At 52.2% G+C, this 24,020-nt stretch overlaps 1 protein-coding gene across 3 annotated transcripts in view; it reads right to left on the reverse strand.

The window, feature by feature from the left end:
* Positions 1-721: 721 nt before the first annotated feature.
* PPARGC1B (PPARG coactivator 1 beta) overlaps positions 722-24,020 on the reverse strand; it is a 102,883-nt gene continuing 79,584 nt past the window's right edge. The window contains exons 4-12 of one of the 3 annotated variants that reach the window (XM_037044927.1): positions 22,947-23,063; positions 20,745-21,849; positions 19,561-19,597; positions 18,917-18,981; positions 17,029-17,815; positions 14,110-14,185; positions 11,927-12,048; positions 8,896-9,050; positions 722-7,990 (exon numbers count right to left, since the gene is read on the reverse strand). In XM_037044927.1, the coding sequence (XP_036900822.1) occupies positions 7,890-7,990; positions 8,896-9,050; positions 11,927-12,048; positions 14,110-14,185; positions 17,029-17,815; positions 18,917-18,981; positions 19,561-19,597; positions 20,745-21,849; positions 22,947-23,063 (2,565 nt within the window). In that variant the 3' untranslated portion in view covers positions 722-7,889. Of the gene's footprint in view, positions 7,991-8,895; positions 9,051-11,926; positions 12,049-14,109; positions 14,186-17,028; positions 17,816-18,916; positions 18,982-19,560; positions 19,598-20,744; positions 21,850-22,281; positions 22,346-22,946; positions 23,064-24,020 lie in introns of those variants that run through there. The other 2 variants (XM_037044929.1, XM_037044928.1) reach the window with 2 other exon arrangements.

A 24,020-nucleotide genomic window follows, 5' to 3' on the forward strand; every position in this document is an offset into this window, starting at 1 on the left:
TAAGATGAAATGAAACAGCTGTCTCCGTTCTTGTTTGCACGTGGTTTTCTTCATTGGCGTTTCAGCACTCTAGGGGCATGTGGGTATCTGGCACTCAGAGTGTACTTAAATATACTAATGTGGGAAAAATTTAATTAACATTAAAGCAGCTTTAGGACAAAAAAAAAGCTAAACCCCAGAGTGCTTTGAAACTGAGGAAAGACACACACTTCCAAGTCTCGGTCTCAGAAAATGCTGCCTCTTCATAGCTCTGGCTGGGAGTGAGTGAGCAAAGGAAAATGTTGCTAGTTCATCTAAACACAGTGCACACTTCAAGTCTGTCCTCCACCTCCTCGGACCAAAACTTGCTTTAGAGTTCATTGGTGAGTGTTTTTGCCTGGAGCTACAGAAATCTCATTCGGCACATTCCTTCCGTGTGCTTGGGTGGGCAGGGCGATGCCCCCAAACAAGGGAGTGATCAGAGAGTGGTGTAGCTGCATAAGTCACAGCGCAAAGCAGTGATGAGACATCTGTTATGTGAGGTAAGTCTAAATGATTCATTACGATCCATGAAAAGTGCTGTGAGGAAGAAGTGAGCTCAGAAAATTCTGGACAGGTCGGGGGCACATGCTGACCAGGGTGTCATTTGAGAAGGTGATACCAAAACCAGAATCCTTTCCCCAGTCGCTCGACAGGCATGCAGGACCAATAAAGACACACCTGGGCAGGGCTGTGGGTAGTGTTTCCTGTTTAATCTCCATAGTGTATTTGTTAAGTTTATTTATAAGCAGATCACTTCACTATTTACAGTACATGAGCATAGAGATTCTACAGTTTCTGTGATGTAAACAATAGCTCCACGGTGGGAGTCTGAGAAAAGAAGCCAGTCTGAAGTATTTACAGAGGTTAAAATAGAACTTTATACTCACAGGATAATAATACATAGAGCAATTTGGTTAAATTATCTATGAAACTATAGAATCTGACAATGTACAAATACGGGAAAACATTTTCTCATTTAGAAGGTAAGACAGATAAATCACAGCAGAAATAAAACAGGGACAACGACAACCACAATAATTAAAAGCAAAGAAGGGTTCTTCCTTGCCTCTTACAGATAAAGCATTTATATAAATAAGGACACAACCCAACAAAATGGAAAAAATATATAAAAATCCTCTACCAATTAAAAAAAATAGCAAAACTAAAAACTCGATTCCCAATCATCAGCAGTGTCCTTTAAAAAATTAAAATTTAGCTTTCTATTATAAATAACAAAGCAATGTGTCCCTCTGTATAGGTGAAATTCTTGCACCTTTCTCAAGAAATGCATCAATGCAATTCCACACACACGCAGACAGACAGGCATGCGGGTGCACGCACGCACACAGACACACACACACACAGCCTTGCGCTCACATCCCAGGCTGTAGTTATCTTGTTGAGCTTCCTAATAAATGCCCCTATGGAGTACCCCTGGGGGTCCCCAGACCTCACAAGGCTAGCCATTCCCTGGTGTGACCCTGTCACAGAGCCAGGGAAAGCCTGGCTTTCTGCTGCTCAGAATTCTCTAGGCTGCATGGTCACACAGAGAGAAACTAATTTGAGTCCAAGATTTGGAAATGCTGGAAGGGACCAGAGGGACCACCTTGCACAGTCAATTAAGGCTAGCTACAAATACTGTCTCTTTAGAAACCTGGGGCTGGGGAGAGAGATCTTATGTTGGTTTCACCACCAGCAGCTGCTCTGGAGGAAGCAGATGCTGAAAGCCAATGCTGATACCATGGCACAGGAGGTGAAAGGGGTGGGTGTGAATTCCCAGAGCGGACCGCACTGAGCCGGACTTTGGGGTGGTTACCTTCCCCACAAACCATCTGGGAATCCAAGTGGTCCACTTCCCTGCTTTACTGACCACTCTCCCCACACCCCTTGAGATTTCCAACTCGTTTCCATTGGAATCAGTACATCCCTCAAGAAACAAAGTTGGGAATAGTTTATGACTTTTTATTCCTAACACAAAAACACTTGACAAGATTTTTAAAATACAAAATATAGAAACAAAAACAAACAACAAAAATATATATAACCTGTTTGGCTATTTTGGTGGACCCCATCAAAGGCCATGGCCAGTCCCCACACAGCATCCTGACACCCAGCCCATTTGCTTGTCCCGAGGGTGCAGTGCGGCCGCCTAGCAGAGGTTCACTTAAGAGGGTCAGCAGCTTGGCTGCCAGTATTGCAGTTACAGTAAACCCCTCCAGGGCATCTGGACACAGGGTCCACTCCTTCCTCCTCTGCCCACAGGAGAGCTAATGCGCTTCTCAGTCTGTGTGCATCTGCGTGGCTGCTTCTTAATTCTCCTGAGCGGTGTTCACTGGGCTCTAAATATTACAGACAGTTCACTCGCGACATTACATTTCATTCCCAAAGTGGGTGTTGGACACCAAGGTGGGGGAAAGGATTTACTTGCCTTCCATCTGGGTAGCTGGTGGATACAGTCTTTGGCCACTAGATGGCGACTAGACGTTGATAAGGCAAAGTGCTGAAGTGGAAGCGAACCAATCCCTTCAAGTCACCCAGAGCAAGGCCAGCAAAGTGGAAGAGGCTTTATTATGCTTCCTTGAAGGATCCTTTGACAAAACATACAGCACAGAGGAGATTCTAGCTACATAAACACCTCTGGGAGGTGCTGTTGCAGAGCCCAGGGACCACCTACAAAACCACATTTTTCCAAGCCCCCAATTTGGGCAGCTGGGTTTCTGAGCTGCTTCTGGATGTGCAAGGGATTCTGATGAGAGTCTCTGCTAATCTGTCCCCCTATTGATAACGAAGATGCTTCGGTCACTGCAGCATACTGGTGGCATACTGTTAAAGAAACAGAGAACAAAAGCTGCCCTAATCATATGCAGTGCAATCGATGGAGGCCTCCTGTTGCCCCTTTTTACAATCATTTAAAAGAAATGTGTAAAAAGTGCCTAAGGTAAGCTGTTTTGAGAAAAACAGAGTATTGCTAGTATTGTCTGAGAGCAAGAGACAAACAGCCAAGTGGTCAGAACATTCAGGTGGATATAGTAGCTGTTTGGTGGGGTGATGACAAGGCTAATGCGAGAGGACATCGCCACCTAGCCAAGCTGGGGTTGGATTCCCCACCCCCCACTAGAAACTATGGCTTAGACCTGTCCTGGGGAGTTGGCCTTCTGGTGTAAGGTCGCTCTGCCAGGACCATGTGGGTTTGAACCTGCTGTTGGTTGGTTACCTTGCAGAGCACTCGACCCTGAACGTGAGCTGGGTGTGGCCAGAGAAGGGAATCTGAGCCTATCAGAGAAGAAGGGGACTGGAGTATTCATCCTGTCCAACATTCTCCTTTGCTAGATGAGGAAATACAGGCCCAGGGCCACACAGCAGGGAAGAAACATCGTCTTTCTCACTTGAGATGGCTTATAATTAAGTGACTTGGTGTGCAAATCCATTTCAATCAGCTGGGCTGTTTTAATTTTTTATTAAAAAAAAAACATACCAAGATCTAAACTCACGGTTCGGTTCCGTTTCTAGGGCCTTCAACAGAGGCCAGCAGAGGGCTAGCCCTAGGATTGGCTCCAGGGCTGAAGCTGTCTCCGAAGGTCCTCTGCACCCTCCCCCTCACACCAGTCCCTCCCTGACTCGCTGTCCCAGGCCCTGGGAGAGAAGCTCACACAGCCAGAGGAGACCCAGAGCTGCCAATGCAGTCACATGGAGGCAGGCTGAAGTGTTGTGGTTTTCTCAAAGTGCTTTTATTGGTTCAATGCAAAGTCAGCCTCTGCCTACTTCCTGGGTGTCATGCGGCAGGCTCCCGAGGGCTCTCATTCTGCCCCCACTATCTGTTTTGGGCCAAGGGCATCTCTGTGCTCATGGGCTTCCCAGCTCCCAAGTTCTCCCTCCATTTACCCTGTACCTCCGGTTTAGCAGACAGCCCTGGAGCCCGTCTTTGTGTGCAAATGCCTTGGGGAGCAGCTTAAACACATTGCGCGTCAGTACTAAGCGGTTTCCTTTCTGCCCCCATGGGAAGGGGTGAGGGGCTCCTTTTCTTTGGCCAATGGAACTACTAGGTTCACTTTATTTGCTACTGTGCATCCTTGATCATATCTGAGGTTGACTGCTAAATCTCAAAAGCTAAGAAAAGTACTGCAGTTTTGACGTCAAGTCAGATCAACAAACCCTCTAGGGTGGCTTCTGCTTCATAGTTGGTATGACCTGTCCCTCACGCTGCAGGCTCAGCTGTCATTTCAACGAAACCTGAGGCCTGGGATGGGGCTCTGACCTACCTGCTCAGACATAAGAATCTCAGTCTTTTTGGCCCCCCGCCTATGCCCCACCCACGCAGTGGCCTGGACATGCAGATGGCATACACCTAGAAATCACTCTCAGAACATCAACAAGCATGGGCTTCAGGTGATGAGAGTTTCTCATTGCATCGTCCTTTTCCATGTTGGGACTTAGGTCTTTGAGCTCAGAGCATTCCTCCCGCCACCACTCCCCAGTCCCTGGAAGCCCTGCCTCTCTCCTGAGCTCGCCCTACGTGCTATGCAGCCAGATCACACAGTAGACTTGGATGCCCAAATGGTTCTCTGACTCCAGGCAGTTTTCTGATTCAGGGGACAAAGTGTGTGTGTGGGGGTGGGGGCCTTAGCTACACTCCATCCACTCATATCTTTGACCTCTTTGATGCATTTTCCTTCGGTAACCAGAGCCCCCGAGAGTGAGGATTCTGATTCAGCCTTGTATAGACTGAGGAAGGAGATGGAAGAATTCCACTTAGCGGTTGGATCAGATATTTTTGGAAAACACCAGCACAGCACAGAAACGGACAGTGCAACCTGCCCTGTGTGGGTGGCTACTGACAGAGTCTACAGTAAGCTTTATGGCATTCACATGTAAACATCATTGAGAGCAAATACTAGGACAGAGCTACGACGAGATGGTTGCCAATGGCAGCTGCTCCCTCTGGGTTACTCCTTAAGTTGGTGGGCAAGAGGCCAAGGTTGACTAGATTTCCTGGAGAGACCTTGGAGTCTCCTTGGTAAGTGATACACAGCACCGAATGAGTCTTCTGGACAGAGGTGGTCTGCAGGGCCGGTCAGCTCCAGAGCCTGCAGCCTTTTCCATACAGGACATTGAGCAGAAACTGCTGCATGTCCTCAGCAGGATCCCTCTCCCACCAGCAGCCCCAGCTCTGACCTTAGGCCCATTGCGTCCCATGGCCGTGCTCGACCCCTGCTCTGCTCAAGGACCAAGTTTAAGTAACTCCAAGAGCCCTGTATTGATCTGAAGTGAAAGGACAGCTTCAGCTGACCTGAAAGTTGGGAGAGACTTGTCCCTCTCTAAAAACCTGCAATTTTTTACCCTAAAGGACCACTTGCCCATGGTAGAACCTCCGGCCTAGTGCCATCGAGGAAGAAGCCGATGGGAGGGCTTAGAGAAGTTCTAGTCCAATTCTAAATCTAGAGTTCTTTCCTACCAGCTTCCACAGGGCGAAATCCGTTACTCCTCGGTGCAAACAAGGACTCGGGAGAGGCAGCAGATGGATTTAAATTCCATTCCATAACCATTTATTGTGTGCCTACTGTGTGCTAGGCAGTGAACAGCTATAAAAGGAATTCAGAATGTTCGGGTCTGTGCTGTGGGAAGTCCCTTGTTTGGTCCATCTCATAGATCCTGCCTCCCCCAAACATGTTCATGTCCTCTATTCCACTCTCCACCACCACACCTAATAGGTTGTGGGTCACAGTAATATGGGGAGTCTTGTGCCACGGAATGGCTTTAGGGAAATTTTCTCTCATAGGTCAGGATATGACAGACAGGAATGGGCCAGCATGAAACCCAGCCACCGTATTTAATGTGTGATGGAAACTTTTAGAAAATTAGATCAAGATGTCAAATAGGTTAACCTCTGATCAATTAGGAATGTCTGCCCAGAGCACTGTGATGAGGATTCTAATAGCAGACCAGGCTCAAAGAACCTGAGTGCTGTGGTTGATTAGTTATGTCTGCCACTGGCCAAGGGTGTGGCTAGGGTGGTGCTCAGGCTGTGTATTGGCCATCCTGAGCTAGAATTGCCTCAGCAGAAGCTAAGACTGGCAGAGACCATGGAGATCAACTTGTCCAATTCTCCCCCAGTCCTCCTCTCTCCAGCCTTCGAGTTTGCTCACCACCCAGAACAAGCTCATCAGCTGGCTGAGTTTACCTACTGAGGTATTTAAAAATCTTTTTTAAAAAGTCAACTATCAATTCTCAAAGGACTAAGCCTGGCATTAGATAGGTTAACTTAGCTTGTTCAGTTTAATGAGTCAATTTCAAACTTTGTTAAAGCAGCAGGACCCCTTTCCTCTGCTTTTGAAAATACAGACATTTACCAAGGAGCGCTGACATCCGAAAGTGATCAAGCTGGGGCTGCTCTCACTGGAGCAGAAGCCACGTGCTCACAGCCTGCCTTGCCATGCTCTCCTTCACGATGGCCCCCAAGGCACCTGCAGATCACCCAAGTGGGACATGGCTTTGACATCACTCAAGCACACAAATTTTAAAGTAAACTCCAATCAGAATGCTTTCTAAGTTGAAAAGGAGCTCGGAGATTGCTTTATCTGTCCCCAACCCTCACACAACCCTCACACCCTCTTTCTGCTTCTCCGTCCCATGCCACCCAAACAACTTTACAGCCTAGGAAAGGGAAAGACAAGCTGAAGGGAGTAAGATAAGTTGGTGACTGGCCAAGAAAGGATGACTGCTCCCAAATCACCTGTCCCTGACACTCCAGGTTTGTCAATGAAGTTCTGGTGTCATGTCTACAGGTGTAGGCAAACCACAGGGCCCCTTAGATCGAAATGTGTGCCAGAGCTTGACCTCACCTAATGCTGGTGAATCAGCTGTTGACTTGGCCCCCACGATGAGCCTGTAGGTTTCTAGTTTGTGGACCAATTTAGCTGAACTCACCTCTACCAGCTCTGAAACTCTGCGTCTTTACCCAAGCTGCTGCAGGAGTGCGAGACCAAGAATCAGGAGGCCCGGGCTGGGCCACTGCTCTGACCACTCACCGATGGGCTATGAGACCTCAGGGAAGTCATTTCCCTCCTGAGGAACTGCCTGCCTGCCTTCCTCCTGAGGACCTGAAGACCCATGGCCAGGCAGAAACTCTTAAGTGCGAGCTGGGTACCAGATGAGGGCTTTGAATGTAACTGGACTCAAACTCACTCAATGAGAGATGGGGCAGGTTTCTGCAGAACAGGCCCAGAAACACCTCTGTCCTGCTCCTCGCTGTGGCTGCAGGTTGCACTCCCCAGCCACGCAGTGCCTTCGGGGCATTCTGGTGAAGGGAGCAGAGCAGCTCAGTGGCAAACACCTCACACAGTGCATAGTTAAAAATCAAGGAAGCAATACAATAACCCCAGGCACAGTATATCTGAGCCATAAATACATTATTTTAAGGATATACTTTGTTTTTCTTCAATTAAAAATGAGTTTATAATCCTGATCCTATTCACAAGTAACAATTTCATCATCACACACTATAGACAAGAAATGTTATGGCGAACACAGCTGCACGTCTACGAGGGGAAGTCGGTCAGGAAGAAGGGGAGGTGGGTGACTGACCCAGCACTTGGAGATGCACCTGGGACAACCTGTCAGAAGCGAGGACACTAATGTGGCAGTAGAACGTCAACACCATGGAAACTCACAGACAGAAGCAGCTTTGTTCAATGTAAACATTGATTTTTTTTTAAAAGGACAGCAGTTTCAAGTCTCTCTCTCTCTCTCATGTAGGTTCTCTCACACGCTCGCTCTCTCCTTCTCATATACTTATTTTCTTTGAAAACGTAAACATATTGAAAGGGCCTTGTCTGAGGTATTGAGGTATTCCTCGAAGGTTAAGGCTGTTATCAGTGTAGGCTCTGCTGGGCCTCCTTCAGCAAGCTGTCAAAATCCATGGCTTCGTACTTGTTTTTCACTGATGCGGGAAGGGCCTCTTCTGAATTGGAATCTGGGCAGGGGGTGGAGCAGGCAGTGAGTGGGGAAGGCAGTGAGCAACACAGCAAGGTCAGACCATCAGAAAATCTGCCACCGTAAAATGGATGTGGCCCAAGGCCACAGAGAGCACTGGACAGTGAGCGTTGGCACTGCCATTCTGCTGTGACCAAAGTCTTGGGGCCCTGGCTGCCATTGCCGGGATGGGGAACCTCACACAGAGCACCCAGAGCTCCTTTATCCTGTAATTCTGCTTCCCCAAACAGCTTCCTGCCCACTGGCAAACCGTTGCAGATGTCACCTGAGGCAGCCTACAAAACCGATGCCCTCACCGTCCAGCTATGCACCCACGTCCCGTAAGTGGGCACGCAGCCAGGTAGCGCACTGCCTGGCCCGGAACCCTCTGAGGTCTGACACTCAGCCCTGCACTACAGAAGCTGTGTCAGGCTCTCCCCTGAAAATAATTCTCTCCCAATTGTACTTCTTTGTCTTTCTTCACCAACCTGTCCCCGAATGGTGAGGGCATGACGACAATATTGTTTCTCTGTGGTGTCTTCATGGACAAGGCTGCTGCCTACTGGGGCCGCCATGGAGGGCCCCTCAATGGGGCCGGGCAGCCACAGGCTCTGTGACGTCAAAGAAACCGCAGCTGTGGCTCTGTCACCATGTGGCTGTGAGCACAAGATTGGACCCTCCCAGAGGCCACGGGAGACTTGACTCTTGCTTTCCAGTACCAGTCCTGGGCCAGGACAGGAAGGACCAGATGGCAGAGGAAAAGCAAGATGGCAGCCTCCTGGCAAAGTGGCCACAAGGGCATGCCGGTCAGCACTCGGAGCTCGGCTGTGGCACTAGCTCTGGGTCTCCTTAGAGGAGGTCTCCGCCCTTCGGGTCACAGAGGACGGCGGGGCCCCGGGTACTCACCGTAGTCAGTGTACCTGGGCCAGCAAAAGCGCCGGAGTCCCCCGTAGCTCAGCTGGAACGAGGGCTCGTTGTGCTTCCGCAGGGCGGCGCCGTTCCTCAGGGAGAGGGCGGCGTGCTCCGGACACCGGTAGGTGATGAAGCCGTGCTTCTCGCCCCTGCGAGGAGACCACAAGGGGACCCTGTCACTGGGCCAGCTTGGTCAACACTGTCAGACCACCCGGGACTAGAAAAGGAGCAGAAAGCCCGTGATCCAGTAACCAAGTCAAACAGAGATGGGGACAAACAGAGACGGCCCCCCAAATAGAGACGAGGACAATGGCTAAGTTAACCTCCGCAATGTAACAATAGTAAGATCATGTCCTTGACTGAATGTCTGCCAGGGCTGGCCACCCACACGTCAGACCACCCATGAGCGGGCGCTGCTGTCGTCTCCATCCCGGGACCATAAAAGAGGCTCGGTGGATTTGGAGTTCGCCCAAGGGGGGGGGGGTGGGGGGGGGAGCAGGGTACCCAAACTCAGGCCTCCTGCCCACTGGCTGGTGCTCTTCACAGTCCCATTTCCCTCGGGATTCCCACTTTCTGGGACTTGCCCCACCTATGCCCCACCCCACCACGTCACCCCCAGCCACCACTTCCCTAGCTGCTAACTGGGCCTTGCCTTCCCTAACATCATCGGTTTTCCCTGCAATCCCACCCTTTGTGCTAGGCATCTGTTAGGTTGGCCACCTCAGCACCCACGCCCCTTTATCAGACAACAGCACAAGGTGCTCAGCCAGGCTTGGGGCACCAGGGGTTGTCACATGACTGTGGCCTTCCCTGGGTACCATGATTTGTTCAAGGATGAGCTTGTCACCCAAAGCAGAACCTCAGAGAATCCATTGCAGGTCTTGTCTGGAACCATGAGGGAGACTCCTGCTCCCACTGGGAGGAGATAAGCTTAGAGGTAGAGGCAGCCACTTTGCCACCATGAGGGAAGGCTACCAGAAAAAGATGCCAAGGCTCGGGGAGCCTAAAGTCAGTTCTGCCCCCACTACTGGCTCTGCGGTTCCGTGAACAAGAGGAAGGATCCTGACTGATATATCTATTGTCTGCCATGCAGACTCAAGGGCAGAGAAAACGTGCAGTGTCCCCACCGCTCAGGACAGGCTTACCAACAGTAGGGGCTGGGTGGACACTCAGCTGAACTACACACAGTTCCTGACACTTCTCTGAGCCAGGCCAAAGCCAGTCCCCCTCTGCCTCTTTAAATGCCTGAGACTTGGATGTGCCTGTAAAATACTAACAAACTGACCCTTGCCTTTAAAGACTAATTTGCTTTTTGCTTTTGTGTGTTATCTCCATATGATACCCTGAGGACTGTGTAGAAATGCTTCCATTTGCATAATGACTCTTTTTTAGAATTGTGGTGAAAACACGTAACATTGACCACTTTTACTGCTTTTAAGTGTACAGCTTGGTCATGTTAAGTACACTCACTGTTGTGCAAAACAAACCCTCAGAACTTCATCTTGCAAAAGCTCTCCACCCACAAAACAACGACTCTCTGTCACCTCCTCTCCCCAGCCCCTGGCAACCACCCTTCCATTTCCTGTCCCTACGAGTGTGACTACTCTAGGTGCCTCATAGAAGTGCAATTATACATCTTTGTCTTTTTGTACTGGCTTTATTCCACTTAGCATCATGTCCTCAAGATTCATCCATGCTTGAAGCATGACAAGATTTCTTTTCTTTTTGAGACTGAATAACACTCCACCCTGGCTGGTGTGGCTCAGTGGATTGGGTGCCCACCTGTGAACCAAAGGGTTGCCAGTTCGATTCCCAGTCGGGGCACCTGCCTGGGTTGTGGGATGGGTCTCCGACTGGGGCAAGAAAGAGGCAACCACACATTGACGCTTCTCTTCCTCTTTCTCCTTTCCTTCCCCTCTCTCTAAAAATAAATAAATAAAATCTTTAAAAAATGACTGAATAATGTTCCATCATATACGTATACTATATTTTCTTCACCCTTTCATCTGTGGATGGACACTTGGGTTGCTGCCACCTCTTGGCTGCTGTGAGTAATGGTGCTGTGAAGGTGGGTGGGCAATAGCTTTGGAATCTTGCTTTCAATTCTTTTGCACACATATCCAAAAGTCTATGGTAATTCTGTGTCAAGGTTTTAGGAACCTCCATACTGTTTTCCACAGTGGCTGTGACATTTGCATCCCCACCAAGGGTACATAGATTACCCTTTTCTCCGCATCCTTGTCAACACTTGTTATTTTCTGTAGCCACTCTAATGGATGTGAGGTGTGTAATGATTCTTACGCAGATGCTATTTTCTCATTGTGCTTTAAAATTATTATTAAATTAGGATTTAAAAACCTTAATAACACATCTTGTAAGGTATAACAGTACATACTTTAGAACTGTTTCAAAACTGACAATGTTTATGACATCTAAACTGTGTATTTATATACAACCTATTCCTCGACAGATGAAATGCTGCTTCCCCGAGTGAGTGAGAAAACACCAGGCTGCCCAAGAGAGTGGAAGGTCCGGGAGTGGCTGCTGCAGAGGAATGGAGGGGAGTGAGCAACGTGGGGCTTGCAGCGCAGGGGGGTCCTAATGCACACGCGCCTTTAACTGCCAGGGGCTGTTTGCTGCCTTGCGTCAGCTCCAGAGTGGAGAGCCTGAAGCAGACATAAGCAGACGTGGGGGCTGCAGCTCTGGCTCTGCCACAAACTGTCTGCTCAGCGATTTGTCTGAGCTCCCCGGAAAGAACAGCCAGAGAAAGAATGAGTGCATATGTCACAGGCACAGTGCTGGGAAGCTTAAAGAATGACGGAAATTGACTGCTACTCAGCAAACCGACAGTGCACTGGCTGCTACTATTGGGCTGCATGATCCTGGTCCTTCTCCACGTCCAGGCTGTGGATTTCGTCCACTTTATTCCACAAACTTTCCAGGGCGTCTTCTGTGTGGCCAGCCCAGGGTGGGAACCTCTGCCCCTCCCAACCTGCCTCCTCTGCCAGAGCTTGACTCCACTCACCTTTTGCTTCTCGTCAGCACCTGACACTCCACAATCTCACCAAACACCTCAAAGCGCCTCTTCAGCTCCAGGGAGCTCATGTCGCTGGAGAGATTTCGAACATATATCACTCGGCCTTCACCCTGCTCGAGAAGGGGACACAGAGGGACCCAGTCACTGTCTGGCTCCTGGGGTCCCCTTGGTGGCAGGCTCCCATGGATTCCTCGTCCCCAGTCCAAGTCACCTGGCTGAGTGAGTAACACCAGCTGGGGGTGGAGTCAGAGAGGATAATGATGGTCATTATCCCAGAGGGCCTGTCCCAATGGAGAAGGGGGCAGCGGGGTGTTGAATGGGGAACTGATCCCCAACGGAAGCAATTGCTTCCTTGAAGGAAATGAGGCTCATCACTGTTAATATAATGGAGAATGCAGTAGCTTCCACATTTGTTTTGAGTCTGAGACTTTCATGGGTAGCAGGGAGGTGCTGGGGTGGAAAGGCAAGGTGGTAGTGAACAGCCTTGGCAGCTAGGTTATAGAGGGGGCTGGAGGGAAAGCAGTGAGGCAGAGGACACAGGGCTACTGCAGCCAACATTATCCTTGGTTCTGCCCAGGGCAGTGTGCACACACTGAAACAAAAGCCATCTTCATGTGAGCTTGGAGCCATGCCTCAGGTCCCCTAGAAAATCCCAGCAGAGGGCAGGGGGCGGGGGAAGCCCAGTAACCTCCCCTCTTCCACCATCCATGATTGTGTCTGGTTAAAGCCACTGCCCTTGGAAGAGTCACTGTGACCTGCTGGAGAAACTCTGCCATGTTCCTGGGAACCTGGGAACTTGGGTTCCCACGGGCAATGCTGGCAGGTTCTGGCTGGGGCAGGCTTTCTCTGGGAATAGGTTAAGGCCAGTGATTCTGAAGCCATTCCATCTCACACCACAGATGACAGGGAGGAGGGAGGGAAGGCCTGTGTCCATGGCAGGGCGGTGCTGTCAGCAGTCCGGGGAACTGTGCATCTCACACCAGGGTGATGCTCAGTTAAGCTTCAGCAGGAAATCCGCCCCCCAGCCTCCCCCCAGCTCCTGAATTCATCACTCTGTCCCATTGTTCTAAATCTTTGCTTGGCTGGCACCATTCATCCCCCCAGGGTTCAGCTCCCCCTCCCCCTGCTGCCAGACCACCGTACAAATACATCCTCCCCAACAGTGAAAACAGCCAGATACTGGAGTTGTGATGTGAATTCTCGCAGCACAGTGCTTCTCCTGGTCTGTAATTACAGCATCTACTTCTTGTTTACGTGCCTGTTGTCTCTTTCCCTCTCCCTGCTGCCCAACCAGGGGAGTGGGAGCTTATCTGTCTTGTTCATTGTTGTCATCCAGGGCTTAGGACAGTGCCAGGCATGCCACATCTGCTGAATGGTCACACATAGGTTCTAAGATGCTCCATGACAGCCTGCTTGCAGACAAGCTCTGTACCTCTGCAGCAGGCACACTCTATGTGAGCCCCCTGGTTCCCCCCTGAAAGCATCCCTCACGGGAAAGGAACAAAGTGAGAGTCTATTTGCTATTTTGTGCTTCTGTCTTACTATCCCTGCCTCCTTTCTAGTGGAGGGGCTGGCTGCATCCCCAACCCACCCCCAGCAGCCTCCTGACTAATGTTCCCTGTGGGGCAGGTACTTTGCAGTAGGTTCACCAGGCAGGGCTGGGCCTGTGGACTCTCTCTGGTGGAGGATCAGGGAGGTGAGTGGGGAGCAAGGTGATGGGCTCTCTTGGTGGCTCCTTAGACCCGATCAATCTGGGGGACCCTTAGAAAGCATAAAGCCCAACTCCCTTGTGTATAGATGAGTAAACTGAGGCTCCGGGAAGCTGAAGCACATGCCCAAGGTCACACGGAGGTGGTGGTGGGGCTGGCGTGTGGCCTGGCTGGCCCAGCTCTGCTCCCCCTACCACAGCCTGCCTTCCGCTGGAGCCCCAATGCTGCGCCCAAAATCACCAACAACTGCACGTATCACAACCAGTCCCTTGGCGTCACCTTGCACGGGGCCACCTTTGATGCCCTTTGGTGACCCTTGTGCTTTTTGAAATGAGAGAAATATAATTATCTTCAGTAGGTCACAGCCAGCCTCAAAGGGCTTTGGGCCTACGAAGTTCTGGCCCTTCCTACACCCTTGCTGGTTCCCATTCGCTCTGGGCTCCAGAGCCCCAGGTCACTTACAATAGCTCTTTCTCGCTGCTTCCTGGCGTGCCGGGCCCTTGGCGTTCCGTCTGAACACGGCCCTCTGCTCTCACATCTGTCAGTGAACAAGCAAAGCACAGGCACTCACTCTCCGGAGGGACCACATGGGGCAGGGTTGGAGCCGCTCCTGGGGGAAGGGATGCTTCTCTCTGGACACGTTTGTGAGAGCAGAACTGTCAGAACCCCACCCCCAGCCCCACCAGTGACAGCCAGCACCGTGCGGGTGGCTGAACACTGACACACACCTCCTGCCACCTTCTGGGGCTAGAGTGCTGGGAACCACCACACTGCTGATCCATCACAACCTTCTGAACCCAGCCGTCCTACGACTTTGGGGACAGAAAGGCCTCTCCACTTCATTCCCATATTTGATCTTTGAAAACAACCCTGATGAGGTCTCATGTTTCCCCACTTTCTAGATGAAAACCCTGAAGCTCAGGTTCAGTATGGGATTTGCCAAAGCCAGAAAGCGGGAACCCAGAGGAAGAAGGGGGTCTGCTGAATCTAGACTGCTGCCCTCTAGTGGTTGGTGCCTGGCCCAGAACCCTGGCCATCATGGCCCCAGGGCCAGTACCACTGTCAGGCTACTTGATCCAGACGCACCACCCGAGGAGGCCCATGGGTGCTACATGCCTGTGCCTTCAAGCCTGCCTGCACGCTGCCCTCTCCCCCGGAGGGAATATGGCATGGAGGTGTGGCGTGGTCCAGCTCTGCCACATCCTGTCTATGTCCCTGGGAACTCCACACAGCACAGAGTGTCAGAGCAGGGCTCCAAGTCGGACAGCCTGTGCTGGCACCCTGGCTCTGCCACATCCCTGCCGGGTGCCCTCAAACCCTCTCAGTATCATTTCCTCTGTAAAGTGGGGACAACCAAAGGTACCCACCTCCTCAGCCTTTTGTGAGGGTCAAGTCGGAAAATGCCTGTAAGTGCTGAGCTCAGGGACTGCTCAATAACTACCTGCTATGTTATTGCTATTGAACCTCTTGGAGCCTCCACTTCTTCATCTATAAAATGGGGATAAGAAGCAGATGTGCCCTCATCAGTGCATCTGTAAAGCTCAAATAGGGATCTGGCCTGTAAATTTTAAAGTCCTAAAGTGCCACACAATAATAGCATCGTCATCCATTTACAATGGAATTGGCAGTTTCCCCTTAAGAGCTGACAGTGATGGAAAGGTACCACGGGGTTCCAGGTGTGTATTGTTAAACCATCTCAAAATGCTTCCTGTTGACTGATGTTGGGTAGCACAGGAAAAGAAAGGTGGCCTTGGAGAAGGTTGATAACTAGCTGTTCAGGCTTACCAGGTGCTGAGCTCTGCCAGGCAGCCAAGTAGGAATTGAGTTAACCAATGAACTTTCTCCAGTGAACAGAAAGAGTCGAGCCTGAACTTGGCCCAAAAGCAAGAGTAAAAGAAGTCATGGATGATTCTAGAGAGGCTCCCAAGGCTTTGCCAGCAAACCCGTGACTGCAGGCCCTACCCAAGCACCCCTGGACCTGTCATGGGGGAGGTGAGGCTGGGCAGCGCCGGCTTGTGGATGGGGTTTCCCCCAAACCCTAGGGGATGGGTTTCAGCAGGAAGAGAACCTCAGTCATTTAGCTCCCAGCAACCCCTTGGGAAAAAGAACTGGAAAGTGAGCTCAGCGAGGTCTGACAGACGACAGTTCATGCCGATCATCCTGCGTATCACACAGAAGGCTTTTAGAGAAATCGCTGGGGGACTCGTTTTGAGTAACATAGTCCAAGGCTTCTCATCTTCAGTGTCTGGGAGTCCCTTCAAATTGTAGGCCCAGTTCGATGTCTGTGCACACTTTAATGGAGGAGGAACCTTTGCTTTAATCAGATTTTCAAACAATTAAGAGCTTTGGTGTAGATACATAAATAGAACGCTGAATTTTTCTAAGAAAAGATATCTTTCTATTACTGAATTCTGGTTCGCAGAGTCACACTCTGGCGACTGTGGGTATCATCACCTGGGAGCTCAGGAGAAATGCAAATGATCTGCCTCCACCCCAAGACCTACAGTATCAGCTGCTCAGCGGGTGGGGTCCAGCCGTGCGCAGCTCACAGCCTCTCCAGGTGACTCAGCTGCACTGCTCTAGAGCCAAGAGCACCATCTAGTGGCCACTCGGGTGCACCTCAGGCAGAGTGTCTGGGACCTGTACCAATCTACCTCAGGCCTCCCGGAGGAAGGTCCTGCTGGGATCAGGGAGAGAAGCAACCTGTTTCCAGCAAAATATGCCAAACCTCTATTCCTTCTTCCCAGCTCCCTGCTGACCTTTGGACAGGCTCCCTCTGCAGGCCGGTTCAGCAAGCAAAGATGAGATGAGCGAACAGGCTCATGACACATCTTTGAGTCATCCCCCCGCAAAGAGTGGGGGCGGTGGGGCGGCGGCGACTGACTGTAGAAAGTCACAGTAGTGCAGCTCAGCAGTATGGAGAAATCAGAACAGGCCTTACCGCTGCTTTAAACCCAGGCATTTTTCAAAACACACAATAGAATTATGCTGATTTTCCTTTTGGTGTACATGCGTCACATAGGTATTAAACTGTGAGGAAATGCACATGTCTCCTCAAAAACCTATCTGTTCTGCAAATATATAAGCAGAAACAGATGAATAAGTAAGCTCATTTAGGCATAAGGCCCCAAGTGACAGAGATGGTGTTGTTCCTCTCCCAAGGCCAGGAGGTTGGGGCCACCCCTGACTGTTACTCAGCAGACTTCGCTCCCCTCCAGGACCTGCCCACGACTCCCCCAGGAGACCACCTTCAGGCCTCTAACCAGGTCATGGGCCACACAACGAAAAGCAGACCTTGTTCCAAAGCTCCTCCTTTGTCCGGCACCCTGGGGACTGGGGTCCTCAGGTGCCGTTGTCCCTCCTGAGGCCACCCACCCATACCTGAAGGTCTGGCGGATGGCTGGTGACCAGGAGCGGCAGGACGAGGAGCCGGAGCTGGAGCGGCTGCGGGAACAGAGCTGCCGACTGGCCTTGCTTGGTGGGCTCTGGTCGGGGCAGTGGTCAGAGCGAGAGGGGCTGACCCCTGAGTCCTCATCATTGTCCTCCTCCTCCTCCTCCTCCAGGAGGAAGCTGCTCTCACCACTGCTGCTGCTGCTGTCCTCAAAGACAGTGTCATATTCGGGGCTCTTGCAGGAGGCCAGGTCTTCATCCTCCAGGGCTGTCTCAAGGAGCCCAAAGTGCTTGGTGAGGCTGGCGCGGATCTCGTGGTCTCTCAGCAGCAGACCATCCTTGGGGGGTGCACATGCCCCACAGCTGCTCTTTTCCTCCTTGGCCGAGGCCTGTGCCTCGGCCTGTGGAGCACCTTGCAACCAGTCCTCAAGGTGGACCCCAGCTGGCTCCCAGGACCTCAGCACCTTCCTCTGCAGGGCAGCCTCTGGCTTGAGCACCTGGCAGTAGTCGTGGTCTCCAAAGGAACATGAGAAGGGGCGCTTCTGGCCCACCTGGGAGGCTGGCTGAGCTGCTGCATGACGCAGGTGGGACAGGAGCTCACTCCGCTCTGGGGGCTTCTTTGGCAGCTTATGGGCCGCCCCTGTGGCAGCCTTGAGCTGGAGGCCCTTTGGGGTGGGGAGGCTGGGGGCTATGTCTTTGCCTGGGCTGTGCTTGATGTCGGGCTTGAAGGGGTCCTCCTCTGTGGGCTTGTATGGAGGCGTGGTGGGTGGGGTGAGTCCTACCCGCGCAAGAGGAAAAACGTGTGAGGTGGAGGCAGATCCCTTCTCCGAGAGACACTGAAACTCTAGTTTGGGAGGACAAAGGGCGACCCCACGCTCCAAACTCAACGGGCAGCAGGTGTTGCTAATCGATCACTGCAGTGCTGGCTGAGCCTGGGACTGCAGAATCCACCATTTTTTTGGAGCTGACATGTGATGGAAGCCATTTGCCATCCCTTCTGTAGCCTGGCAATGATAGCTGAAGCCTCCAGGATAACTTCCTGCACCACAACCAGGCATTCAACAAGACCTGCTCACCCTCCTCCCACCTGCCTCCCACCCGGGTGTGACCAACAGTGTCCTTAGTGCCCCTACATCTGTCCTTGGCCTCTACCCTCCCCTGTGCACCAGAGGGAACTCGGTGTAAAGCCACAGAGCACTTCCTCCCTGGGGCCCCCAAAGTCTACAGGATCAAGGCCAAACCCCTTCACCTGGCATTCCCCTCAGCCTTTGCAGGTGCTCCTTCCTGCCCTACCCCCATCTGTCCATGTCACAGTACCAGGTGCCCAGCCTCCTCAAGGGCACCTGCACTTTTTCACTCCTCCATGTTTCTGCTCATGCTCACTCTGTGGCCAGGGAGACCCTACCCCTTCTTTGTCTCTCCAACTCCTATTCATCCTGCCCAAATGTCCTCCGCTCTGGGTGCCCTGCAAATCCTCCCAGGCCCCCCTCCTGCCTCCCTGGCCCCCGTCCTCTGTACTTCCAGAGCTCTAGCGCATACTTTAGAACTAGTGGGAACGACACAGCAGTCATCACGGGGCGAGTCTGCCTCCTACATGAGAGTGCAGATTCCTTCGGGGAGATGTGTATGGTTCTGTCTATTCTGACCCGATGTCAGCTCATAGGCCGGTTGGCAGCTGAATGGCTGAGCCGGCCCCTGACTCTCCTCCTTGTAACAGCCTCGTTATGTATCTCAAGACGCGGCACAGCCTGTGCAGCAGTGCATGGATTGCTCGACGTGGCACCTGTCACTGCCCGAGGGACTGCTCGGCGTGGCAGACTTGCTGCTGGGCGTTGTGCCAGCTCCCCCGAGGGCACCCCACAGCTGAGCCCTGGCTCACCTGCTGTGCCACAGAGTTCCACCGTCAAGGTCTGCTCAAAGCTCCTCTTGCCAAAAGGAGGGTCACTGGTAGGGGCGGGGAGGACAGAAAGGAAAGAGGCCAGTCAGCAGCAGGCCCTACCTCCCTGAGCACGCAAGGAGGGCAAGGGGACACCGTGACAGACCCTGGTTCTGCTGCCCATGGAATTGAGGCCTGGAGAGAATTTGCTAGGGACTCCTCCCATCTTGGCTTTTAGAGGAGCTCAAATCTACAAGAGAGATCAACTGGAGAGTGGACAGAGGACAAGGATGGCCAGCCTCTTTATTTTACAGATTGAGCACCCGAGGAACAGAGAGGGAGACAGACTTGCCCAAGGCTACATAGCATTTCCAGCTTTTCCCATTGAGAAAAGAACTCCTTGCCTGGTGCTGAAGGGGATGGCTTACAGAATGGCTGAGGCCTCGACTCCCCACCCTTCCCTGGGCCTACAAAGACGAGCTTCTGATAACAAACTCCCTTCTAAGGGAGCCCAGCTCCTGAGGACCCCACCAGGCAAAGAGGAAACAGGCATGGAGACAGGGCCAGGCTCAGGGCTGATGAGCCACCCAGGCCCCCAACAGGACAAAGCCTCATAGAATAATAAACCAATCACTTCCCAAATCTACCTTTGTGACAAGGTCAGCATGAGGCACCTTGGGGAGTCTGAAAAGAAGAAAAAAAGAAAAAAGTCAAGATTCCTCAACATGGCACCATAAGCAAACATTTCCCTCAGGAGGAGACCCCAACTTCCATTGGTACCAACCACAGTTCCCTTTAGGCATGTGACCCCAAAGCCTCTGCCATTTTCAGGGAAGTGCAGGAACAACCTGAAGCCATCTCCATTCCCAGGGTCTCAGCAACATTACTGGAAGATCTCCATTTTGCAGAAAGAGCAGATAGGTACAAGGGCGACCCCTCCTGGCCACACAGTGTAGCACAGTGGGGAAGAATCTGGCTGAAGGCCAGTGGTGGTGGGTTCTACCAAGTCGGAGGCAGGACTAACGCTAAGGGGTCACTAGATATCTCTGTGCCTCCATTTCTATGTCTTAAAACGGAGATTCTAACAGAACCTACCACACCCACTTCCTGTGAGGAGTTGGCAGGGACAATTGGTGTTAGACCAGCACCTGGCACAGTCAGTGAACAAGAGACAACTGTCACTATTTACCACTATTGTTAACTTTTAAAATTCACCTTCATCATGGAGCTGGATTTATAGACACACTTTCTGTCACACCATCACCCACGANGCCTCCATTTCTATGTCTTAAAACGGAGATTCTAACAGAACCTACCACACCCACTTCCTGTGAGGAAGGGACACAGTGGTGTTAGGGACAATTGGTGTTAGACCAGCACCTGGCACAGTCAGTGAACAAGAGACAACTGTCACTATTTACCACTATTGTTAACTTTTAAAATTCACCTTCATCATGGAGCTGGATTTATAGACACACTTTCTGTCACACCATCACCCACGAAGTCTTCTTTGGAGTGCATATCACAATATGCAATTATCTTCCTTTTTTGCCTACTTTTTGATCACCTGTGTTCCCCACCAAATCATAAGCCCCATCAAGGCAGACACCTCACTCCTTGTTCATTAAGTGGGACCTGACCCATGCATGATGGGAAACTAAGAGATGTGTGGGTAATTCCCGAAGGCCCACCCACCTAGCCCATTGCACAGAGAGGAAAGTTGAGAGCCAGAGGAGAAGGGATCTGCCCAATGTGGGGGCCCTGGCTCTCAGCACAAGGAGGTATACCACATCCCACCCAGTCCCCTCTCCTAAAGACAAACTCCGACTACCTCTGGTAGGGAGCCGCAGACAGCTGGGGTCCTCATCTGTGTCCCCACACCCACTTTCACAGGGGCTCTCCAGAGCCGGGACCTGGGGTCCCTGGAGCTGCTGCTGGTCCTGGCTGTCCTCGCCCGTGGGGCCGCCCAGCTCCCCCCCTGTGTCATAGGCGTCCGGAGCCAGATGCAGTGAGGACAGAGCTCCCTGGGGCTCTGAGGGGACCAGTGACTCATCGGTGAAGGTCAGCCAGGGGCCCAGCTCAGGGTTCAGTCTCCTGGAACGCCGCACGGGGCACACAGAGCTCTCCAGCTTCCTTCCCAGCTTGGTCCATGGCAAAGCTCTGCCCGGCCTTTTCCAGCCCCACTCATCTTCCTCCTCCTCTTCTTTTTCTTCTTCTTCCTCCTCCTCTTCCTCCTCTTGCTTCTGCCTGGCCAACCGGCTGACATGACCTTTCACCCCCAGCCGCAGAGGGTGCAGGCTGGGGCTGGGCCCAGTGCTCTTGGGCAAAGCCGAGCTCCTCACCTCCTCCGTGGGGGACGGGCGGCCAGGGGAGGCCTGGCTGTCCTTGGGCCTCAGGGAGGCGTAGACAGGCGTGGCCAGGCGGTAGGGTTTGCTGACATCACAGAGGACATCTTGAGCCAGAAGTTCCCTCAGAATGGAAAACTCGGCCCAGGCAGCTCTGGCAGGGTGCTGAGACCGGGCCCAGGGTTGGACCTGCTTGGAGGGGTGGGTGCGGGGCCGAGGGGCAGGCTCTGGGGCCTGTAGGGACCGCTTCCTCTGGGGGAGGCAGTAGGTGTGCATGTAGTGAATAAGCTGCACCATCGCCTGCATGTCCTCCGGGGAAACCTGGGCGCTGGGGCCTGCCCTGCCTGGTGCTGGGGAGTCCAGGGGAGAGGATGGAGCTGGCTGGGGGCTTGAGCAGTCCTTTCGTGGCTCCTCATCATCCTTGGCAGGGAGCTGAGGACTCAGGGGGGCTGTTGGCTGCAGGCCCCTCTCTGGGGAGCAGGCTTTAGCCTGGAGGCAGGACGGCACCGAGGTGAGGTGCTTGTGCAGTTCTGTACAGCTCCGGCTCTGAGACTGCATCGTGGGGGCCTTCTTCTCCTGGATGCTGTCCATCTGGAGAAGGAAGGAGACCAGAGTGAGGTGGGAGGCTCCCACTGCTCCTCCCCTCTGAGCTACCCCCGCAGTTGCCCACTGGGCTCAGCAAAGGGTCATAAAAAATTGCCAGGGTTTATCCATTTCCCCCCAGCTTCCAGCACAGAGCCTGGCGCCTGACTGTGCTCAGCGATGGGGAACAAAGGAACGACTGGCCTCCTTACATGGACTGTGCCCCTTCCAGGTTCACAGCAAAGCCCTGCTCTGACTGTGCCCCACGCCCACACTCCAGCCTTCAGTGAGAGCGCCAGGAAGTCCATTAGTGGTGGCTGGGGGCAGGCGTGGGAACGTGGATTAACGGTAAAGGGGGGCGCAGGGGATCTCCCTGGGAGGGGGGAAATGCTCTGACACTGGACTGTGGTCGTGGCTGCAGCTGCACGACTGTAAACTTACTAAAAATCACTGGATCGTACTTCTAAAACAGGTGCCGTGAATATGTAAGTGGCACCTCCACAAAGCTGTTAAAAAATAAAAAGAGGAAGAAAAATTCAACAGCCTCCCAGTGCCCATCAGATAAAGGGAAGGCCCCTTGGCCGGGTACTGGGGGCCCTCGGCTCTCACCAGCCTTCTCCGCTCCCGATTTCCTGCAGCGCACCTGCCACTTCACTGGGGCCAAAGGGCTGGCAGGTGTGTCTCACCTCCCTGGGGCACTTCCTAGCCTCCCCAAGAGCAAAGAGCTGGCTCACCAAGGAGCTTAGCGGCTCAGTCTCCACAACAGTGAGATCTGGTGTTTCGGGCTATCTCCCCATTAGAAGAAGCCCCCCCTCCCCCGAGGACAGGCCACATGCTCCTTGTCCCTGCTCTAACTCAGTGTCTAACATAGTACCTAGAACATGGGCATGTATGAGAATGTCTGAGGCTCTTTCTAGAACCCCAGGTTGCCTGGGTCTCAAGAAGCACCCAGCACACCAGCTACCAGGACTGTCTGAGGAGCACGGAGGGAAGCTCAAAGTTGCCTGAACTTGAAACCCCTAACAAGAACTCAAGGTTGCACATCCCCAGGGGCCACCTGGGGCCTGGGGGTGGTGGGGGATGTCTTAGGGCATGCACAGAAATACCTTGACACAAGGCCGCTGACTTTTGGACCTGAGGCCAGCCCGGCGCCAGGGGGTCCCTTCCTTCTGGGTTTCAGAGCTTGATGCTGGGTAGGAAGTGGCGATCAGGAGCTTCTGCAGCTGCAGTGAAGCAGAGAGGTGGGGGGGGGGGCTGAGCCGCAGCCGGGACATAGGGACAGCATGGGGCAGGCAATCAGTGACCTGGAATGCGTTCCCAATATACAGTGTGGGGCAAAAGTAGGTTTAAAAAATAATACACTAATAATAATAATAATAACAGAAGAATACACTGTTTCATGTACTCACAGCCGTAAACCTACTTTCGCCCCACCCTGTATAACATGAATACTAACAAGTGGGCAATATAAGCAGGTCTCCCTCCCACCCAAGATTCCCTCTCTCCCTCCCAGAGGCAGCTACTGTGAACCATGTTCTCGTGCCCCTGTCAGGAGGTGGGATGCAGTCACACAAGGGTACGCAGGGCGGGCAGGAGGAGGTTCACAGTTGTGATGGCAGCCTGAGCTAATCAAGCTGTTGTACTACTCGCCAGCGGCGGGTCTTTTCCCATTCAAACAAGTATAAGCCTACACTCTTGCCCACCTCTGCATAGTGTTCACCATTTGCAAGAATTACTTTTGAAAGAAATTATTTTTTGAAAAAGCAACATAAATAAACAAAGAACAAAAGGGAAATCAGCTGGAATCCCTCAGCAAAGAATCCTTGTGGTACCTGACTGTCCTCTGTGTATGTGAGTGTGTGTGTGTGTGTGCGTGTGCACACACGCTACAGGTGGAGGCAGTGTCCCAATGAAGCACATACATCTCATTTTAACAGAACGGGCAGACGTTACCCAAGATCCTATGGGAGATCTCAAAGTCACAGACGTTCTTCTTAGGTAACTGGTTTTGAAAAGGATTTACAGTTTACTGGGATGTCCGCGGGCATTTGGGTTGTTAGACATTTGGCTGTCTGTGCTCAGTACATCATGTACAGGGCACCTCCGGCCACCCAGCTGTTCCTACACAAGTAGAAGCATGCGACATTTGCACTTGTCTGGCTTTTCTAGTTTTTTAACAA

This window comes from Sturnira hondurensis, unplaced genomic scaffold, assembly GCF_014824575.4.
Source record: "Sturnira hondurensis isolate 20B ecotype Veracruz unplaced genomic scaffold, ASM1482457v3 Scaffold0004152, whole genome shotgun sequence".
In the NCBI taxonomy this organism is placed as follows: Eukaryota; Metazoa; Chordata; class Mammalia; order Chiroptera; family Phyllostomidae; genus Sturnira; species Sturnira hondurensis.